This window comes from Eublepharis macularius, chromosome 6 (genome assembly GCF_028583425.1).
Source record: "Eublepharis macularius isolate TG4126 chromosome 6, MPM_Emac_v1.0, whole genome shotgun sequence".
Classification (NCBI taxonomy): domain Eukaryota; kingdom Metazoa; phylum Chordata; class Lepidosauria; order Squamata; family Eublepharidae; genus Eublepharis; species Eublepharis macularius.
The window spans coordinates 114,592,510-114,611,329 of NC_072795.1; the positions used below are offsets into that span (position 1 = coordinate 114,592,510).

Below are 18,820 nucleotides of genomic sequence, written 5' to 3' on the forward strand. Positions count from 1 at the left end.
TACCAAACCAAAGACTAAACTTACAGTTGTTTCCCAGGATTAATAGAACCCAAGTCAATCTCCTTGTCGAACTCCGTCCTGATGTCGCTCAGTGAGCCGTCGTCTCCAAAGGCTCCCCATTCAGTGTTGATGCACATCCGTCCTTCATCACCTTCCACAAGGTCGATATTGCTCATTTCCTCCATATAGCAAGCATTCGTGCCTGTTCCTGAGCCCATCAGGTGCAGTTTGGAAGAAGGGGGAGGGGGGAGAAAGAAATTCATACAACTTCACAGTTTTTTTAAAAAGTAGGAATGGAACTGGGGTTTTTTCCCTAAGAAAGGTTATTTTGTTTGCCTCCAACTTGTATAGAATCCAGCATCCACTTCCATGTCCAATGATTTCAGTTGTAAAACACTCACATTAACTTAAGCTATGTTAGCCCCGATTCTTACGAGATGTTACAGAATTACCAATAATAACACCAACTTCACACCGCTGATCATCATATCCACAGGTCATCATTGTTCCCACTGTGTCATTTACCAAGGCTAAGACATCTACATCAATATCCTAATGGAGGCAAATGCAAGAAATTAGTATAATTAAAACAGAATCAAGCTATATTGCCAATAAAATATACAGAGCTTTCGATTGAACTAATTCAGGCAAGTAATTAAAAAACATTCAAGGATTTTCAAAATCTAATGTTCCGGCACACACACACGATTCGTTTATGTAATTATTAGCTCATTCAAGGAACTAATATGACTTTGCAAAGCACGATGAAGTAATAACTAAGTACAATCATGACATATGCCAGACATGGGAAAGCCATCATGTAAGACAGGGTGAGAAATTAGGTTAACAAAATGTTAAAGTTGAACGAAACTGCCATCTATAGGGCCTGATAGTCCACTAGATCATAGCAGTGTTTTCTGTTCAAAAGCCTAGTCGAGCGTATTTAAACTTGGTTTGATGCTTTGATGTAAATCTTGGTAGTATCAGGTGTTCGGCAATGGGGATCATGTGCTTTTTGATTACAGCATTAAACCGACCAATCCCTTTTTAAAAGTTATGATCCAAGAAGGTAACAATCCAAGATGTGCATTTGTAAAGCCATATATATCTTGAATAACTTTCTTCTCCAAAATCATGGCTGCAAACCATCCTCCATTATATTTCTGGATCAACAGCAATTAAAATTGGATAAGCTTCCACATTCAATCAACCAGAGCCACCAAATAGGCATGGGCGTTCCAGAGTGATGAATGGAGATCCCACACCCCCAGTGTTTTTCAACAGACTGATCTGATTCACACACAAGCAGAGCAGGGCCCTTCATGAACTAATGGGCAGGGGGTTAGCCCTTTCCTCCTTGCACCGTTTCCATGACAAAGATCCCTCCCTTCCTCCAGCAGTTACTGGCCTTGGCAAGGGGGAAAAACAAGCAAATCTTTTTTAGTTAGATCAGGGTGGATAGCCATGTTAGTCTGTCTGAAGCTGTAGGAAGAGCAAGAGTCCAGTAGTACCTATAACAAAATTTATTGTAGGGTATGAGCTTTCCTGAGTCACTTCTTCAGATACCAAGAAGGGAGCTATAACTCAGGAAAGCTCATACCCTACCACACATTTTGTTAGTCTTTTAGGTGCTACTGGACTCTTGCTCTTTCCTGCTTTTTTAGTTAATTAAACTAAGGGGCAAGCTTAGCTCAATGGGAGGAATTCTCCTTCAGGCAGAAGTAACATACAGGCAAGTGGAACTAAGTCCTGTGTCCTATTATGCCTTACTTCATCGGAAAGGTTTGTTTAAAAATAGACCCTTACCCCATTTTAGACATGAATGGATAGACTCATTGATGAACACAGGAAGATATCCAAAGGAAAAATCCACACACGCAGTGAGTGGGCAGAGGCGGACAGAGAGTGACTCTGCAAGCTCATCCACAGTTCCTCCATGCCCAGTATAAGAGATTTTTACTTAGTTGGGTGCCTATCCAGTGGCATTTATATTTATTAATTTATATATTATTTTTGTCAACCCTGTGAGACTGCTTGGTTTCTTTGGTTGCCCAATGCTTCTCTATGCCCCCTCTGCAAATGAGCACTTCAAATGTCTATCAAGCAGAGATGTTTTTCTCCTAGCTTACTGAAAATTGGCAGGGAAGATCCTTTGGATGAGGTACAATCCCTGAGAATTGGATTGGGGGGAAATGACAGAAGTGTGTTTCCCACTGAAAACAGTACATAAGATTTAAAGCTTAGTTTGTTTCAAGTCTTATCCTATCCTTCTTCCAAGGAACTGCGTGGTTCTTTCCCCTTCCTCTATTTAATCTTCACAAGAACCCTGTGTGGTAGGTTAGGCTAAGGGAGAATGATAGGGTGAAGGTCACCCAGTGAGTGTCATAGCAGGAGCTCCTAATCCAACCACTCGAGCCACTATGCTACACTGGCTTTCGGCATGTGTCCACCTACTCCCCACCCCCCAGCATGTACACCAAGGCTGTTACATTAGGTAATAATGTACTAAAATAAGAAGAGGTCTTAATCGTTTTACTTAATTCTAAACTTGCCTGGTGTTTCCTGATGGCTGTGCAGAGAGAGCTCACCACATCTGTCTGCTGCAGTCCTCGGACTTTAAAGTGTTTTGTCCAAGAAAGCAACACACCCTAAAAACAATCATAAGCATGATTAGCATTTACACAGCATCACAGTTTTACAGAGTGACGTAAAAAACACAGCCTACTCGCTATGTTAAAATGAGGTTACTAGTTAAAAAGAAGGTTTGGCATATTTCAATATATCTGTAGGAGGGTTCATAGCAGAGATGGGCACGAACCAGAAAAAAAATGAACCATGTGGTTTGTGGTTCGTCACCTTTCACGAACCATGAACCACAAACTTTCACGAACCTGCCCCAGTTCACGAACCAGCTTGTTTTGGTTTGTGAAAACATCACTTCTGGGCCAGCAAATCACCACTTCTGGGTCAGCAGTAGGTCACTTCTGGGTCAGCATAAGGTCTGCAGAAAACCCAACCCCCGTTGCCTAGGAAACTGATTGATTGGCACCAGGCTGTCTGCAGTGACAAACCAAAAGAACCACCCTAAAGTTTGTGGCGGTTTGTCAGAAATGGGCTCTGACAAACCGCTGGTTCACGAACCACAAACTGGCCTGGTTCGTGATGAACTTTGGTTCGTATTTCGGTTTGTATCTATCTCTAGTTCATAGCTTTCCCAATACTGTGCGGTGCCAGATACTCTGGATCCGAGTACCTGGCCTCCACATATCTATTATCTCCACTATTCTGTGGGCACCAACATTCCTCTTCTCATCCCTTTACAGCCTCAACCCCAGATTTTTTTGTTGGAAGAGGAGGATTCAGCACTGTTCCTTTCCTCAGGTTTCAGAGGGGGACAAACCAGAGTTAGAAAGATAGAGGTTAGGGCATTCTGTTTACTGTTTACTGCTCTGACTGTCCTTTGATATGTAGATTGCTATTCTTAGGATTTCCTCATCCTGACTTCCTCCCTCTCACTCCTCCTTCTCTTCCTGGCATTGTTCCAGGCAACACCTCTCTCCTTCTCCTCCCTCCATCTTGGCAGCAGGGAAGCAGGACTTGTCTTAGAATCCACGTCCATCCTTAGACTAGATAGGTAGTTAGGATCTGTCTCTCCTCCTTTCCTATCAGAGTATGGAGTTCCTATAATAAATAATTCATTTCTTTTATAAATATAAAGCAAGTGTATGATTTATTATTTTCTCTCCTGAACACATACCAGCCTGCAGAACAAGCTCACAACCACCTTTAATCATGCTTCCTATGCCAAACAATAGACTCTGCTAACGGCCCAAACATGAAATCCTTTAACTGGGTTTCTTGGGCCTACATAACAATTTATTTATCATTTTTCAAGTGTGGGTCTTACAAATACTTTTGCAGTCAGAATGGAGGCAGCCTTGCAACTGGCAGGCAGAAGGCATACTGCAGGAAGGGAGGGAGGGGAGGAGGAAGAGGGGGGACATCTTTACCAGCCGCAGCATCAGTTATGAGGACTGCTTTCCCCCAGAGGCACAAACTTTTAGAGCTCATGATTTGCCCCCTGTGACTTTAAGCCACCCAGCCAATGAATCTCAGGCCATCCTGACCTGCCCTAGTTTTGAATTTTGTTTGTTTGATGTGCACTGGATTAATTGTTTATTTTTCTTGCAAACTGCTTTGGGTTCTTTGGGAGAAAAGCAGGATAATACTTAAATAAAATTACTTACGCTAATTTTATGGAATACCTTCTGCACCCTTTTAAGGCTAAACATATTATAATCAGCTTGAAACCTGATAGTTCTACTGAAGACTAACACTGCATGCAAAGCTACCAGTACTATTATGGATTAATGTTAGACTTACCTCCTCTAATTTAGTCTGCCTACAAGGAAAAGAAAAGGTAAAGCCAAGAGGCAATTTCTTGTGCTTTATGTTCTTGGTCTCCATGAAGTTTGTGAGACACTCAGCAACATATTTAAACAGCTACATAAAAGAGAAAAGAAACATGTGCCAGTTATTGTTGCATCCTATTACATATCATCAGGGCTTTTTTTCAGCCGGAACGCAGTGGAACGGAGTTCCAGCACCTCTTGAAAATGGTCACATGGCCAGTGGCCCCTCCTCCTGATCTCCAGACAGAGGGGAGTTTAGATCGCCCTCTGCGCTCGGCACGGAGGGCGATCTAAACTCCCTTCTGTCTGGAGATCAGGGGGCGGGGCCACCAGCCATGTGACCATTTTTGCTGAGAGCGATTTAAACTTTTTAAAAAAACCTTGTTCCAGCTGACCCAAAGTGATGTCATTGTGTGGTCCCGGAAGCATGTGCGCACTTTGCGCGTGCACATGTGGTACCAGGGGCACCACCTCCCGCCAAGAGTTGCCCCCTGTGATGGCAACCTACTGAGTTCCACCACCTCTTTTCCCAGAAAAAAAGCCCTGCATATCATACATTTTTGCCCTCTCTCATATTCTGCACAGAAGACAGAATAGCAACATTAACAATTCATGTATTTTCTGTCAGAGCAAAAAAGCAGTGAATCTGATCCAGGTCTTCAGAAGATCGGCATGCCAGTTAATGATCATCTAGTTTCTATGCAGAAGTAGTCTGCCTAAGACCTATTTTCACAAGCCTCTCAGCATACAGCAGCCGTGCCTTTTTAGTCAGCCATGCTGCTTTCCAGAATGAATTGCCATTAGCTGAACAGCAATCCTGATGCTGTATCCTTTTGCTTTGGAGCTTGCAAATATTCAAACAACTAAAGCTGGCCTAACAAAAGACACAATCCACCTTGAGGCTCAGGCCATCGTCACACGGGCCCTTATTTCGTCAGTTTTGCACTAGAAATGGTTTCTTCTGTTATCGATATTAGAAAGATTCTCCCATCTTTTGATGACTGCTTGCGCTTCCAGTCAGTCACATTAAAAGGGAAAAGTGCAATTTGACGGTCAGTCAAAGTGCCTCCAGAAGCGGGGCCCTAAAAATCCCACCCCTTTTTAAAAAAAAAATTTCGCATATTTGCGCTATATCACTCTTTTATTATACCAATGTTGTGCTGGGCCAACCCAAAAGCCAACCGTGATAGGTAGCAGAGGTTTCCCGCCCATGGCAGAATAGCGCTATAGCGCTATAAGGCTGACGTTTTAAAAAAAATTACTTTGAGGCTTAATTGTGGGTCGCATTGGGGCTTGTGGGAGTGTAGGGCAGGAGAATCAGTGTTAGGTAAGACAGATGATTGGGGACAGTGAGAGTTTTGGTGTTGCAAAGCGTTCATAGTCGATCCAGGGCATTCACATGGAAGTGGATAAAGACGACATAAAGAGTCACAAAGCATGAATTGGGGAGAATGGCGAAATCGCAAGAGAGCCGGAATAAGGTGAGCATTCAGTGGAAGATGGCGCTAGTTTGGCGCTAAATTTATGGCCGTGTGATGACGGCCTCAGTGAGAAAGGCAGCCTATAACTTAGTAAACAGATAAATAATTTTACCTGTCCCATGTCTCAGAAACTTTTAACACAATGAGCAAATCCCCAAGTAAGAGACAGTACTCACATCTGTTCTGTTCCCATGTATGATTTCTTTTGGTGTTGGGTAGAACTGACTCTCCATCTGAACATTTTGCTTCCCATCTTCAGACACTTTGACCTTCAGGACTCTAAATTTGGAGCCTCCCAAGTCTAAAGCCAGGAACTCGCCCTTTTCTGCAATACAAACAACAGATACAGTCACATCTCTACACTGGCTAATTATGCAACTCAAGCCTCCCACATGGGAATCACTGTTGCTCCCAGAACAAGTCTGCGTAACCAAATATTCTGGAATACTAGGAGACTCTCAAATGTTCATTACAGTTCTGGTTTTCTCTATCAGCCCTCTGGTGTTACTCTACTGATCCAGCGCAGCTTTGATTCACAGCAGTTCAACACCAGAACAAAGAACATGCAACTTTGGAGATATTCCTAAACCTGGTTCCTTAATGTCCAAAATTATGTTGTGTGCAATCAATATATTGGGGGGTTGGGGCACATAGAGCATGTGTTAATTCTGTTTATATTAGGTCTTTACGATGGCTAATGGAACATACCAGGGAATTTCAGAAGAAAATCAGCCTATATTTTATAGATTAGAGCAAAGTTTTTGACTGTGTGGATCATGAAAAGCTACAGCGAGTGTTAAAAGAAATAGGAGTACCACAACATCTGATTGTTTTAATGTGCAACCTGTTCTCAGGGCAAGAGGCTACTATTAGGACAAAATACATGGAAACAGAATGGTTTCCAATTGGCAAGGGTGTCAGACAAGGATACATATTATCTCCCTCACTGCAGAGCATATCATATGAAAAACTGGATTCAGAAGAAGGGAAATTGGTGGAAGGAACATTAACAATTTGAGACATGCAGATGACACCATGTAACTTGAATTGACTACTGATGAAGGTTAAAGGAGAAAGCACAAAAACAGGATTATAGCTGAACATCAAGAAGACAGAAGTAATGACTACTAAGGAATTACACAATTTTAAATCTGACAATGAGGAAACTGAAATGAACAAAATTTTCTGTTCATTGGCTCCCTCATAAACCAAAAGGAAGACTACACCCAAGAAATCAGAAGAAGATTGAGACTCGGAAGAGCAGCTGTGAGGGAACTAGAAAAGATCCTTAAAGATAAGGATGTCTCTTTCAGGGGCCAGATCAAGATAATCCAAACCATGGTATTCCCCATTACTCTGTATGGATTTAAAAAGTTGGACAGTAAAGAAACCTGACAGGAAGAAAATTGATTTATTTGAAATGTGGTGCTGGAGGAGACTTTTACAGATACCATGGACAGCCAAAAAGACAAAGTGGGTTCTAGATTAAATCAAGCCTGAATTCTCCCTAAAAACAAAAATTATAAAACTAAGGCTATCATACTTTAGTCACATCATGAGAAGTCAAGATTTTCTGGAAAAGTCAATAATGCTAGGAATACCTAAAACAAGATGGCTTGACTCAATAAAAGCCACATCCTCCAGTTTGCAAGATCTGAGCAAGTCTGTTAATGATAGGATGTTTGGGAGGTCTTTCATTCATGGGGTTACCATAGGTTGGAAGTGACTTGACAGCACATACACACACACACACACTCTCTCTCTCTCTCCATTTGTTTCAGTGGCCTTGGCCCCTCATATCTACAGGTCCACCTCTCTCCCTATGCTCCACAACATCAGCTTTGCTCACCTGAAAAGGGCCTTCTGTAGGTGCCTGTAATGATTCCAAGTAAGTGCGTGCATGTGTCTTTAAATGCTTGGTTTGAGCTAGTGAAGAGTGGGGGTGAGAGGAATGAGTGAGCAATATGATTGGTTGACTGAGATTGTGGGCGGAGTGAATGCAGTTTAGACTGAGAGTGCAGGGAGAAAGTGGGGAGTCAGAAGAAAGCAGGCTAGCTGTGTGCTGCCTGAGTATACTGAAGTATTTATGAGAGAAATATAACCGGTGTGGAACCTGAACTGAGCATGTTTGTGAAAGGACACTGAGGGCCAAGCTACACATGACGAATGACACTTGAATGGCAAGTGGATTGAGTGGAGGGCAAGTGAACAGGGAGAAATACACTTGCTGTTCAAGTGTCATTCATCATGTGTAGCTTGGCCCTCAGTCAGGGAAAGAGAGGCCAGCTGTGTGCTGCCTGAGCAGGTTTAATATTCCTGTGAATGAGAGTCAGAGAAAGAGAGGCTAGCTGTGTGCTGCCTATATTTGAAGTATTTGTGAGAGAACTATTGAATCTAGTGAAGGGGGCTAACTGTGTGTGAAGCCTTAGAAGAGATCTGTGTGAATGAGTTTATAGGAAGTAACTTTAAGAACTAAGAACTACTTTTATGAAACCAATATGCTTCTTGAAAAATAAACATTTATTTTGTTTTGTTATATCCCAGAGTAGCAGTCATTGTTATCTCCCATTCCTATCCTCAGGGCCACATAGAACCACGAAGGAGCCTGACACATAAACACGTTACCAAAGGGAAAACTTAAATAAAATATATTGGAATTTAATATTCCTGGTGGCAGCTAACTACCCAGAGGGTGTGAAGGGAAAGATTAAAGCAAAATCCACCCAAAAGAAAGTGAAGATCATAACAGTGCCACTCTGCAAATGGGCTAAATCAAAAATTGTCCATACATATGCATTCTCTGTTGTGGTCCCCACATTGTGGAACGGCCTGCCTGAAGAGCTTAGGAGGGATCCCATTCTCCTGACTTTTGGCAAACTGTGCAAAACTGAATTATCCAGGAGGGCTTTTTTATGCAGGTAGAAGGGCTGTACGGAATTAAAATGGTTCAGAAAGATACTTTGAAGGAATGGCAGGGACTGAAGACTATACTACTGTGTACTGACTGTTGCTGTAACCTATTGCATTTTTATGGGATGTCCAGCCGTAGTTCATATTGACTTACACTATGTAATCCATTTTTAGTCTCATTGAGAAAGGTGGTTTAGAAATAACATAAATGAATTAAATAAATAGCGAACAGTAATCCCCTTCCCATCCAATTGGGATGACATTCTCAAGGACTGTCTCTCACCCAAGGAGTCATTCCTACCCAATTTCATTAGGAAAAAACATTTAAATAGGCAATTAAAACTCACTTGCATAGTGGGCAGGAGTAGCAGACATTTGGCAATCCAAGAAATTAGGAAGTGGGTACAATTAGTAAGTAGGAGGACTCTCATGAACAAATTCACCTGTTTGCATCTAATGCAAGAGGTGAAGGTGACTTTTTTTAGACAAGTGTATGAGGCAGCGAAACTAAGCTCTGCCCCTCCTGTCCCTTACTTCATGCGTGTTTCTCCCGGCTTGAACTCCAATACCAGAATTCTTTCAGAACCCGAATGGAGCAAGGTAGGCAATGAGGGAGCAGGGCTTAGCTACCCTTAGATGAACTCTCTTGCCTAAAAATAGACCCAGCCACTCTCCCTTTTCTTTATGTCAACAGGAAATTGCCTGTCTTGTTTTCCTACCAGCAGCTAGGCCGCCGAGATTTTTCTTGGGGAAATTTTGCAGCTGTGTTGATGTGTCTCACACCCAGAACCAACACAGTGTTAGAAAACACAGATCCAGCCAAATAGAGAAATGCCAAATACCAACATGAATCTGCCCAACAGATCAAGGCTGCAGTCCTAAGCTCCTTCTGAGAAGATATGCTTACAGGATTGTCCAGTCAGATGCTGTGTCTGGTCTTGAAGACTTTGGCTGTGGGCAGAGCCATCCTTTGAGGCAAAGTCAGCTGAAAGTAAACCCTGCAAAGACGGAGATCCTGTATTTGAGTCATGGAAATGGGGATTCGGGTTCTCGGCTTCCTATACTCGATGGGGCAGCACTTACACTGGCCCCGAGAGTTAGGAGCCTGGGGGTGATTCTGGATGCCTTCTTGACTATGGAGACCCAGGTCACTGCATTTGCCAGGTCTCCTTTTTTCTATCTTCGACAGACCAGGCAGCTTGCCCCTTATCTTTCGTCCTGTGACTTGGCTACAGTGATCCAGGCAATGGTCACTTCTAGGCTTGACTACTGTAACGCACTCTATGCTGGGCTTCCCCTGAACCTCATCCAGCGGTTACACCTGGTACAGAATGCAGTAGCTCAGGTCATCACCGGAACGTCAAGGTGTGAGCACATAATGCCAGTATTGCATCAGCTGCACTGGTTACCAGTAGAATACCAAATCAGGTTCAAGGTTCTGGTACTATCAACCTATAAAGCCCTATGTGGACAGGGACTGGCGTATCTGCGGGACCGCCTCTCCCCATATGTGCCTCAGAGGACTCTTCACTCTAACGGCAAACATCTGCTGAAGGTCCCTGGCCCCAGCCTGGTGGAACGCTCTGTCTAATGAGACCCGGGCCCGGCAGGATTTGTCTTTTCACCGGGCCTGTAGGACAGAGCTGTTCCACCAGGCGTATGGTTGATGCTAGGCAGAATTCCCCCGTCCAGTCGAGCATGGTCTGTGCCCTCCCCGCTAGCAACATCCTCCATCTGTTGAGCTCCACTGTAAATGCTCTGGTGAAGGTGAAAGGGAGGTGCCTTGTGTATGCATATAGTGCATTTTATGATACCGCTGAGTATACGTGTATGTATATATATGTATTTTAAATGTTAGGATGTTTATATATTTATAATTTTAAACTGTGTAATTGTTAGATGTATTTTAAATGTATGTAAATTGTAATCCGCCCTGAGCCTGCTGGTGTGGGGAGGGCGGAATATAAATCTAATAAATTAAAATTAAATTTTGATGGCTGCACCTGGGCATTTGCTGTTCACTGCCCATAAAGCTGCACCTCAGCCCTGCCCCCCACATCTGAGCATTGCAATGCCAATGTACTGTCTGCTGGAAAACACCTTCCTCTTTTGCAGGTAGTTTTTCAAATTTCTTCCAGAGTTCAAAGCAAAAAAATTGCACCTCAGCCCTGCCCACAAAGCAAACAAAAATATATTGAGCACAGTTATGAGAATTATTCTCCTTTTTCCTATCCAAAGTCTCTTCTCCTCCAATTATTAAATGGCATTAATTACCCCCCACTGAACATTCTCATATAATCCCACCCTACCCACTGAAAGGCTCACCTTATGGCCTTTAAGTCTAAGGATGTAAATGCAGCTTCCTTTTTTTGCTTTTCCCCTATACATTTCTCTCTCCCCTCCTTAAGACGTGGTGATCTGAATGCCCCCATAAGCTTGGGCCACAGCTTCCTTAATAGCTTGCCAGCCTCCCAGACCCTTGCCCACCCATTAACTCCATGCTTAAGCTCCCCAAAGCCCCAACCTCAATTTAGACTTCCTTCATAATCTGATGTGTTTTCAGGTTTATCAGCAGCTACCCTAACCAGATACTATATTACTTAACACCTTTTAAGCTCTAACTGGATTAAGACCAAAGTACTGGGAGGATCACTTCCACCATGGTTGCCAAGTTCCAGGTGGTGCCCGGAGATCTCCCAAAACTGATCAGTTCCCCTGGAAAAAAATGGCTCCTTTTAGGGTTGCCAGCTCCAGGTTGTGAAATTCCTGGAGATTTGGGGGGTGGAGCTTGGAGAGGGCAGGGTTTGGGGAGGGGAGTAACTTCAATAGGGTATAATGCCATAGAGTTCACCCTCCAAAGCAGCCATTTTATCCAGGGGAACTGATCTCTGTGGCCTGGAGATCAGCTGTAATTCCAGGAGATCTCCAGGCATCACATGGAGACTGACAACCCTAGATCCTTTAGAGGGTGAACTGTATGCCATTATAATCCTGCTGAGGTTCCTCCCTCCCCTCCCCAGGTTCCACCCCCAAATGCCCAGGAATTTCCCATGCCAGAGTTGGCAACCCTCGTTATCAACTAACTCAAGACTTAAGATTGGCCCAAAGAGCTTCTCTCTGGGAACCAACCTTCAAAGATGTTTGAAAAGTAGGAACCCAGGGAGGCCTTCAGCTGTAGCCCCAGCCTAGGGTTGCCAGCTCCAAGTTGGGAAATTCCTGGAGATTTGGGGAGTGAAACCTGGAGCAAGTAGGAGTTGGGGACGGAAAGGACCTCAGCATGGTATAATTCCATACAGTCCACCCTCCAAAGGAGCCATTTTCTCCAGGTGAACTGATCTCTGTGGCCTGGAGACCTCCAGCTACCATCTGGAGGCTGGCAACCCTACCCCAGCCCTACCCACAACTATGGAATTTGAGAGTGGCTGCTTCCCCAAAGGCCTTCCAAATAGGTCTGAAGGGCTGCCATTTTCAGAGTTCAATCTATAACAGCGGTGCTCATTCCACAGCTAGCAGAGAGCTGCAATCACAATGAGGGTTGACAGGCTGCAACCCCTGAGAGCAAAAAGGGGAAGGGGCTTGGTAAAAGCACAGTTTTAGAAAATCCTAGAGCATTTGTGATGTTATGTCTCAGTTTTATCAGAAGCGTAATACAAGACAGAAATACCCAACATGGTGCCCTTAGGTACCATGGCCCCTGCCGACACCTTTCTTGGCACTCTCCATGTGTTTTTAAAAAGTTGGTGAGGCCTGTATATGATAAAAATGCCTATAGGGTTGATCCCGCTCCCACTGGATGAGATACTTTAAAAACTTTCAAGCAAAACAAAATTTGGTAGGTCTGGTTTCCTCACCCATCACAGCGATACAGTAGTCTAGCTGCATGCCCTCTTCTTTTCCCAGTTGTGTATGTACAGAGAGACCTCTGCACTCAGCCTCGTGGGGGCGGGGGGAGCTGAATCACAATAGCTTATTCTGGTCAGGAAATCCAGAAGGAATAGGAGGCGTCCATTCTAGAACATACCATCCCAAAGCTCTGTTCAACTGTAATACATTTGGACCAAGGGAGATGTAGTCAGGACTCCTGATGTTCCTTCAATGGCCTTTAGTTGCATGTTTATACATACTCCATCCCCAGTGATCACTGTCTGCTTAGTATGAACCCTTTCAGAAATTTCAACATAGCTTGTCACAAACTTTTCTCTGATAAGCAGGGCTCATTTTGAGGGGGAACGCGCTGGAACACAGTTCCGGCAGTTCCCCAAAGAGGTCACATGTCAGGTGCCCCCACCCACCTGACTCTCAGCCATTTTGGGCCCGTTTCAGCCTGGAGTGGGGCCGAAACGGCCCGGATCGGGCCTCTGACAGGTGGTAGATCACTCTCCCACTCAGCAGTGGCCAGATCCTGACCATTTTGGGGCCCTTTTCGGCCATTTTCAGCCCCCTTTTGCCATTTTGGGCCCAATTTCAGCCCTGAATGGCCAGGATTGGGCCCAAAACAGCCAGGATAGGTGATGTCAGGGGGTGTGGCACATGCAAATCAGTCATGCTAATAACACACTTCCAGTGATGTCCAGGGGTGTGACATATGCTAATGAGTTATGCTAATGAGTCCCTCCAGCTCTTTTTCTACAAAATGACCCCTGCTGATAAGATGGCAGAATAAATCCAAAATGGCAGCTTACCTGAGCCATCAGGAATTGATCGCACAAACGTTGGCAGCATTTTTATAGTTGCTGTTGGGTTGGTGTCTCTTCCCAGGCCTTTCACCATCTCTGCCTGGAAGCGTTTCATCACATCAAGTAGGACATCATCAGAGAGGCGCATGTGGTAGAGGTACCGATCAACCTGGAGGAGGGCATAACAGGTACTGTTATTAATTGTTAGTTCGTTGCCATTATAAAATAGTGACCTGAACCAGGAGAGAGAAAAAGTTACATTAGCTAGTGACCCATATAATGTTGCCATCTCCAGCTTAGAGAATTCCTGGAGATTTGGGGGAAATGCCTGAGGAGGGCAGAGTTTGGGGGAGTTAGGGAGCTCAGTGCAAATGTGTTGCCAGTCCACCCTCTGCAACTGCCATTTTCTCCAGAGGAACTGGTCTCTGTAGTGTAGAGATCTGTTGAAATTCAAAAAGAAGTTCAGGCTCCACCTGAAGGTTTGTAACTCTAGACTCATACCTAACAACCCATTCACACATGGGCCGTTTTCAAATGGCCAAAGCCTCCGGAAGATTGTGAGAAACTCATGGAATGAAGCATCTTCCTAGCACGATTTCCCAGCACGATCCTGGTTAATGGTACGATTTCTGATGTCATCACACCATTAAAGGGAATCATGCCAGGAAATCACATTAGGAAGACGCTTCGTTCCATGAGTTTCATGTGATCTTAAGGGTGCATGTAAAAACAGTCATAGACATAACCCATGACATACACAGGCATGCCTTCTCTACCTTTTCTATCTTTTTGGCATACATATAAATTGTTCTTTTTAACTACCAACTTGATTGTATCCTGTATCAAGTAACTACAAGATACATTGCGCCTGAAATGGAAAAGGTGAGATTCCTCTATTTCTTATGCTGGTTTCTTTAGGAAGTCCTATGAATCAAGCCCATACTACAAAGTTTATCTAGGTTTACGTGTCAAGACATCCTCCAAAGTCCCCCAGGACTTGCAGATTGTTACTATGCTGAGATGAAAAAGAAGAGAGCGCATCCCTCCACAGAAGTTCAAGTTTCTTGGTTGGGAGCGTAACTGTTTATACTGGTTTGGTTTAAATCTGTAGCAAAAACATATCCTTAAAGACACCACAGTGGATGATACAGTGGAAGAGATGAAAATGAACAGATGTGGAAGAAAATACGCAGAGAAAAGAACAGAAAGAGAGAAGGCTATCTGGTGAGACCCACAATTCCTGGAGATACGGGTGGTTTTCCCCAACAGGCCCAACAGCTCCTTCCCCGAGACTGTTTCGGGCTAGGAAAATGGCACAGGGGAAGGTGAGAAGCCCCTTCTCTGTGTGTACTGCAGTTTCGACTTTTACAAGACCCTGCCCATGAAGGAATCAAAAAGAATTTGTGACTCGTGTGATCGTGTTTGATCTGGGGAGCTTAGACCCAGTCTATATGCTCACCTCATAATGTGTGAAGAGGCAATTGTACAGAAAACCAAACTTAGCATCCATGGACGTTTGAGCTAGACTTTTCTCCCTCTCACCGTAATCCACTGATGGCCTCCCCCGCCACCTCCATTTTGTTCTGGGGAGGTCAGCAGTGACTAACAGCATTGGGGACAAAATGGAGGTCTGCAATGAGGATGGAATTGACAAGACATCATCGCTAGCATTTCTGAAGCACCGTTAAGTATTTGGAACTGCGGGGCTGGATACATGCCACAGTTTTAAAATAAAATTTTAATACCACTTAGTGAAAGCAGCTACATAATAGCTTTTATATCCCTCACATTTAGGCTACGATGAGACTTACAAACTATTGTCATTAGATTCAGACCTAAAAAGGAATAAGAAAATTGTCTGTGACTATTAAAAGGACCAGGAGAAAGAAAAGATTAGGTGCTTTCTAATAGACTGAATTCAGCCAAGTTATGCATACATGGCTTCCATACCAAATCAGGCCATTGTCCAGCTCAATATTTACTCTTATTGGTTGCAGTTTCTCAGAATCTTATACAGAGAAAGATCTTTCCTAGCAGCTGTTCCTCAAGATGGTTTTTGGCAGTAGAGGCCAAAGACTTAACCATTTTTTGTGCGTTACCATTACCACATGAATCATGGCCCTCCTTAGAAATGTGATGTGATCGGAATGCTTCCATATACAAAGTGTGTCACTGACATACAGCAATGGGCATTTTCATATCTGGAGAGTCAATCATTTCTAGGAGGTCATCAGAAATTAATTGGTGTATGTAAGTATACTTTGGGTAAGTATACTTCAGTATACTTCGGGTAAGTATACTTCAGTTCCACTAATGCTGGTGCAAGAGATGGTAGGAGAGAGCCAAAATGGTGTAGGGGCTAGAGCATCAGACTAGAATCTAGAAGACCCAGTTTTCAATCTCTGCTCTGTCATGGAAGCTTTTTGAGCCAGTCACATACTCTCCGCCTAACCTACCTCACCGGATTTTTGTGAGGATTAATGGGAGAGGAGAACTATGACGAGAACTATGCACGCTGCTTTGTGTCCCCAGTGGAAAGAAAGGCAGGATATAAAGAGAGGGAGGGAGAGCACACACGCGTGCACACTGTCTCTCTTACACACAGTTAACAGTTTCATCAAAATTGATGGGGCCTAATTGTGCCCTTAAACATGTAGTCTCAACAAGGAGGAATGCTTTGTCACAGTTAGAAAGAGAGGCATTTTGCCAGCCAGTTTCTGCTAGGAATTTACAGCATCCACCATGCCAGATGTCAAAGGCAAAAGTTTTTCTTATCTTTATTACCATCCAGAAATTTTACTTTCTAAATGCAGATTAGGTTGGTGGGAATGTAGATTAGGTAGAAACAGTCACCTGGTGTTGGCGTAAAGCACATCATTGGAGTGATGTAAGGGGAAGAGAATTCTATTTACAAGGATGTAGAACAAATCTGTTCTATACTTGGCCAGCTAGCCTGCTGTAGCCATCGGGCACATTGGAACGTATTGCCTATTCTAGGTCCCTTTTAAAACCAGTAAGCAGAAATGATCTACTGCTCTTCCATGTAAACACAGATAACAATAGTTGAAAACCTCTTAGTCATTACCAGGACCCTGGAAAAGGCAGTTATGTGACATAATGGAATGAGATGCACTGAGCAGAGCAAGGAGAGAAGAGACCTGTCTCTCTCTCTGGGGCATTTAACTAATGCCCAGGTGCATCCTAAAACAATGACCCAAGGCCCAGGAGTACAGTGTCTGGATGGGATTTTGAAGGACACTTTCTAGGTTATCTTTTGGGGACATTGAGCCATCACCACAGGTTAAGAAGCCAGAAAACATGTGTGAATGAAATGTACACACTAGGGTTGCCAGCTCCAAGTTGGGAAATTCCTGGAGATTTTTGGGGTAGAGCCTGGAGAAAGTAGGGTTTGAGGAGAGGAAAAATCTCAGCAGGGTATAGAGTTTACCTTCCAAAATAGCCATTTTTTCCAGGTGAACTGATCTCTGTGGCCTGGAAATCAGTTATAGTTCCAGGAGATCTCCAGCCACCACCTGGAGGCTGGCAACCACCTTAGTACACACATATGCTAGTTACACACGTGCATGAAATGAGAACCTTTAGAACCAGCTTAAGAAACCTCATGCTTTGAATTATTGCAATGCTTGCAACATGGGGCTGCCCTTGAAAACAACCTGGAAACTACAACTGGTTACTAGCCGCTGAGAACATATGTTGTCTGTTTTGAAACAGTTACATTGGTTGCCAAGCTCAATTTAAAGTCCTGGTTAAGTCCTTTAAAGTCCTGCATGACCTGGGACCTCCATATTTGAAGGGCTGTCTTCTTCCAAATATTCCTGTGTACCAGGCAACCATCTGCTGGCAATCCCAATTCATATGGTGGCTACCTGGCAGCGACCAGAACTCAGGCCTTTTCCACTGTGGCCCGTTTTGCGGAATGGGCTCCTTGAAGAGGTGAGGGGAGCTCCCACCTTGGAGATGTTCAAGAGGAGATGTTCACCTTGGAGATGTTCAAGAGGACTTTGGGGTTGAATGACAGGCACCCTTTGGGGGAAGTGGAGTTAGGGGTTGTTATTTTATTTTGGTTTTAGCTGTGTTCTTAATCTACTGTTGTAAGCTGCCTTGAACCACAAGGAAAGGTGGAGGGTAACAATTTTTAATGGTCTCCGTGAGGCAGCCAGATTCCAGGCGAGGAGAGAACAATGGCGACAAATGTTCAGGGCCTGGTCCACCAAGGTGCCCAGCAAGTCGTGGGGTTTTTTTTCTGTACCGTTTGGATGGTGTGATTGGAGCCATCAGAGGGAACTGTTCTCTCGGGGCTCTCAGACCAGGCCAGATCGGAGTATAGCTCACTTATTCACTTTTAGCCTACAACTCCTTTTTGCTCCTCCCTCAATGGAAAGGAGTCATCGGCTCCAAGCCAATACATTTTTCTACATACGCTGACTCAAGGCTGGTAACCTTCCACAGCTGCCAACAGCAATGTGGGAAGCAGCCCAACAATTCACTTACACAAACAATTGGGGATAACGAAACACAACTCCCCCCTAACGTTATCAAAAAGCTAACATTTGCGTGATCTCTCTGAAGAGCACCTTTGCCTCCTTTAGGAAAATCAGATGAAGAGGAGGTGATGTGATTGTGTTTGCTGTGCCTTGCATTGGACTCGGAGTTATCTGCCAGATTTAACAATAGCTGCCAGCGAGCACAACAGGAACAGACTGGGGATGAGGGTGGGAAAGGTTTCGGAATTAAATTCTATTGAGACTATTTTTATTTGCTTGAATATTGGGGGAAGAGAACTTGAAAGTCTTGAATTAATAATCAACCATCGTACTTGTTAAATCAGAAGAACGGCATGTGGGACGGGTTAAACCATGGGCTGCTTCAGTAGGGAGTTGCTGCTGATTGCTGGGAGCAAGACAAGTTTCTGCCGTGCACTGGTGGCCTCCTCATTGTGCTGCCCCTTCCCAAAGCAGTGGTTTGGGCTGAGAACAAGCCTTAGGGAGGAGCCTCTCCCTGCCTGGTCACCAATGCCAACAGGATGCAGGTTCTGCTTGAGGGTGGCGAAGACGCCAATGCAAATGCGGTTAAAGTTCAATGCTGTCCCCCAGCCCTCTAGAGAACCTTCCATTCTCTTTTTCATGAGCCAATATTAGCAAGCAGTTGGGGGGAAAGCAGCTGCTCCTAAGGGCCCACTAGATACGACAGCAACAGAGTCATCTGCACCCGATGGAGTGCGCCCCAACTCACAAAAATTCATGCCAGTGTGTGGTGTGGTTGGAACGTTGGACTAGGATCTGGCAGACCTAGGTTCAAATCCCTGCTCTGCTATAGAAGT

At 44.1% G+C, this 18,820-nt stretch overlaps 1 protein-coding gene across 1 annotated transcript in view; it reads right to left on the reverse strand.

The window, feature by feature from the left end:
• LOC129332165 (hexokinase HKDC1) overlaps positions 1-18,820 on the reverse strand; it is a 37,592-nt gene that overhangs the window by 16,335 nt on the left and 2,437 nt on the right. The window contains exons 2-7 of the mRNA XM_054983061.1: positions 13,486-13,648; positions 6,070-6,218; positions 4,384-4,503; positions 2,553-2,648; positions 453-552; positions 25-208 (exon numbers count right to left, since the gene is read on the reverse strand). Coding sequence (XP_054839036.1) covers positions 25-208; positions 453-552; positions 2,553-2,648; positions 4,384-4,503; positions 6,070-6,218; positions 13,486-13,648 — 812 coding nt within the window. The remainder of the gene's footprint in view (positions 1-24; positions 209-452; positions 553-2,552; positions 2,649-4,383; positions 4,504-6,069; positions 6,219-13,485; positions 13,649-18,820) is intronic.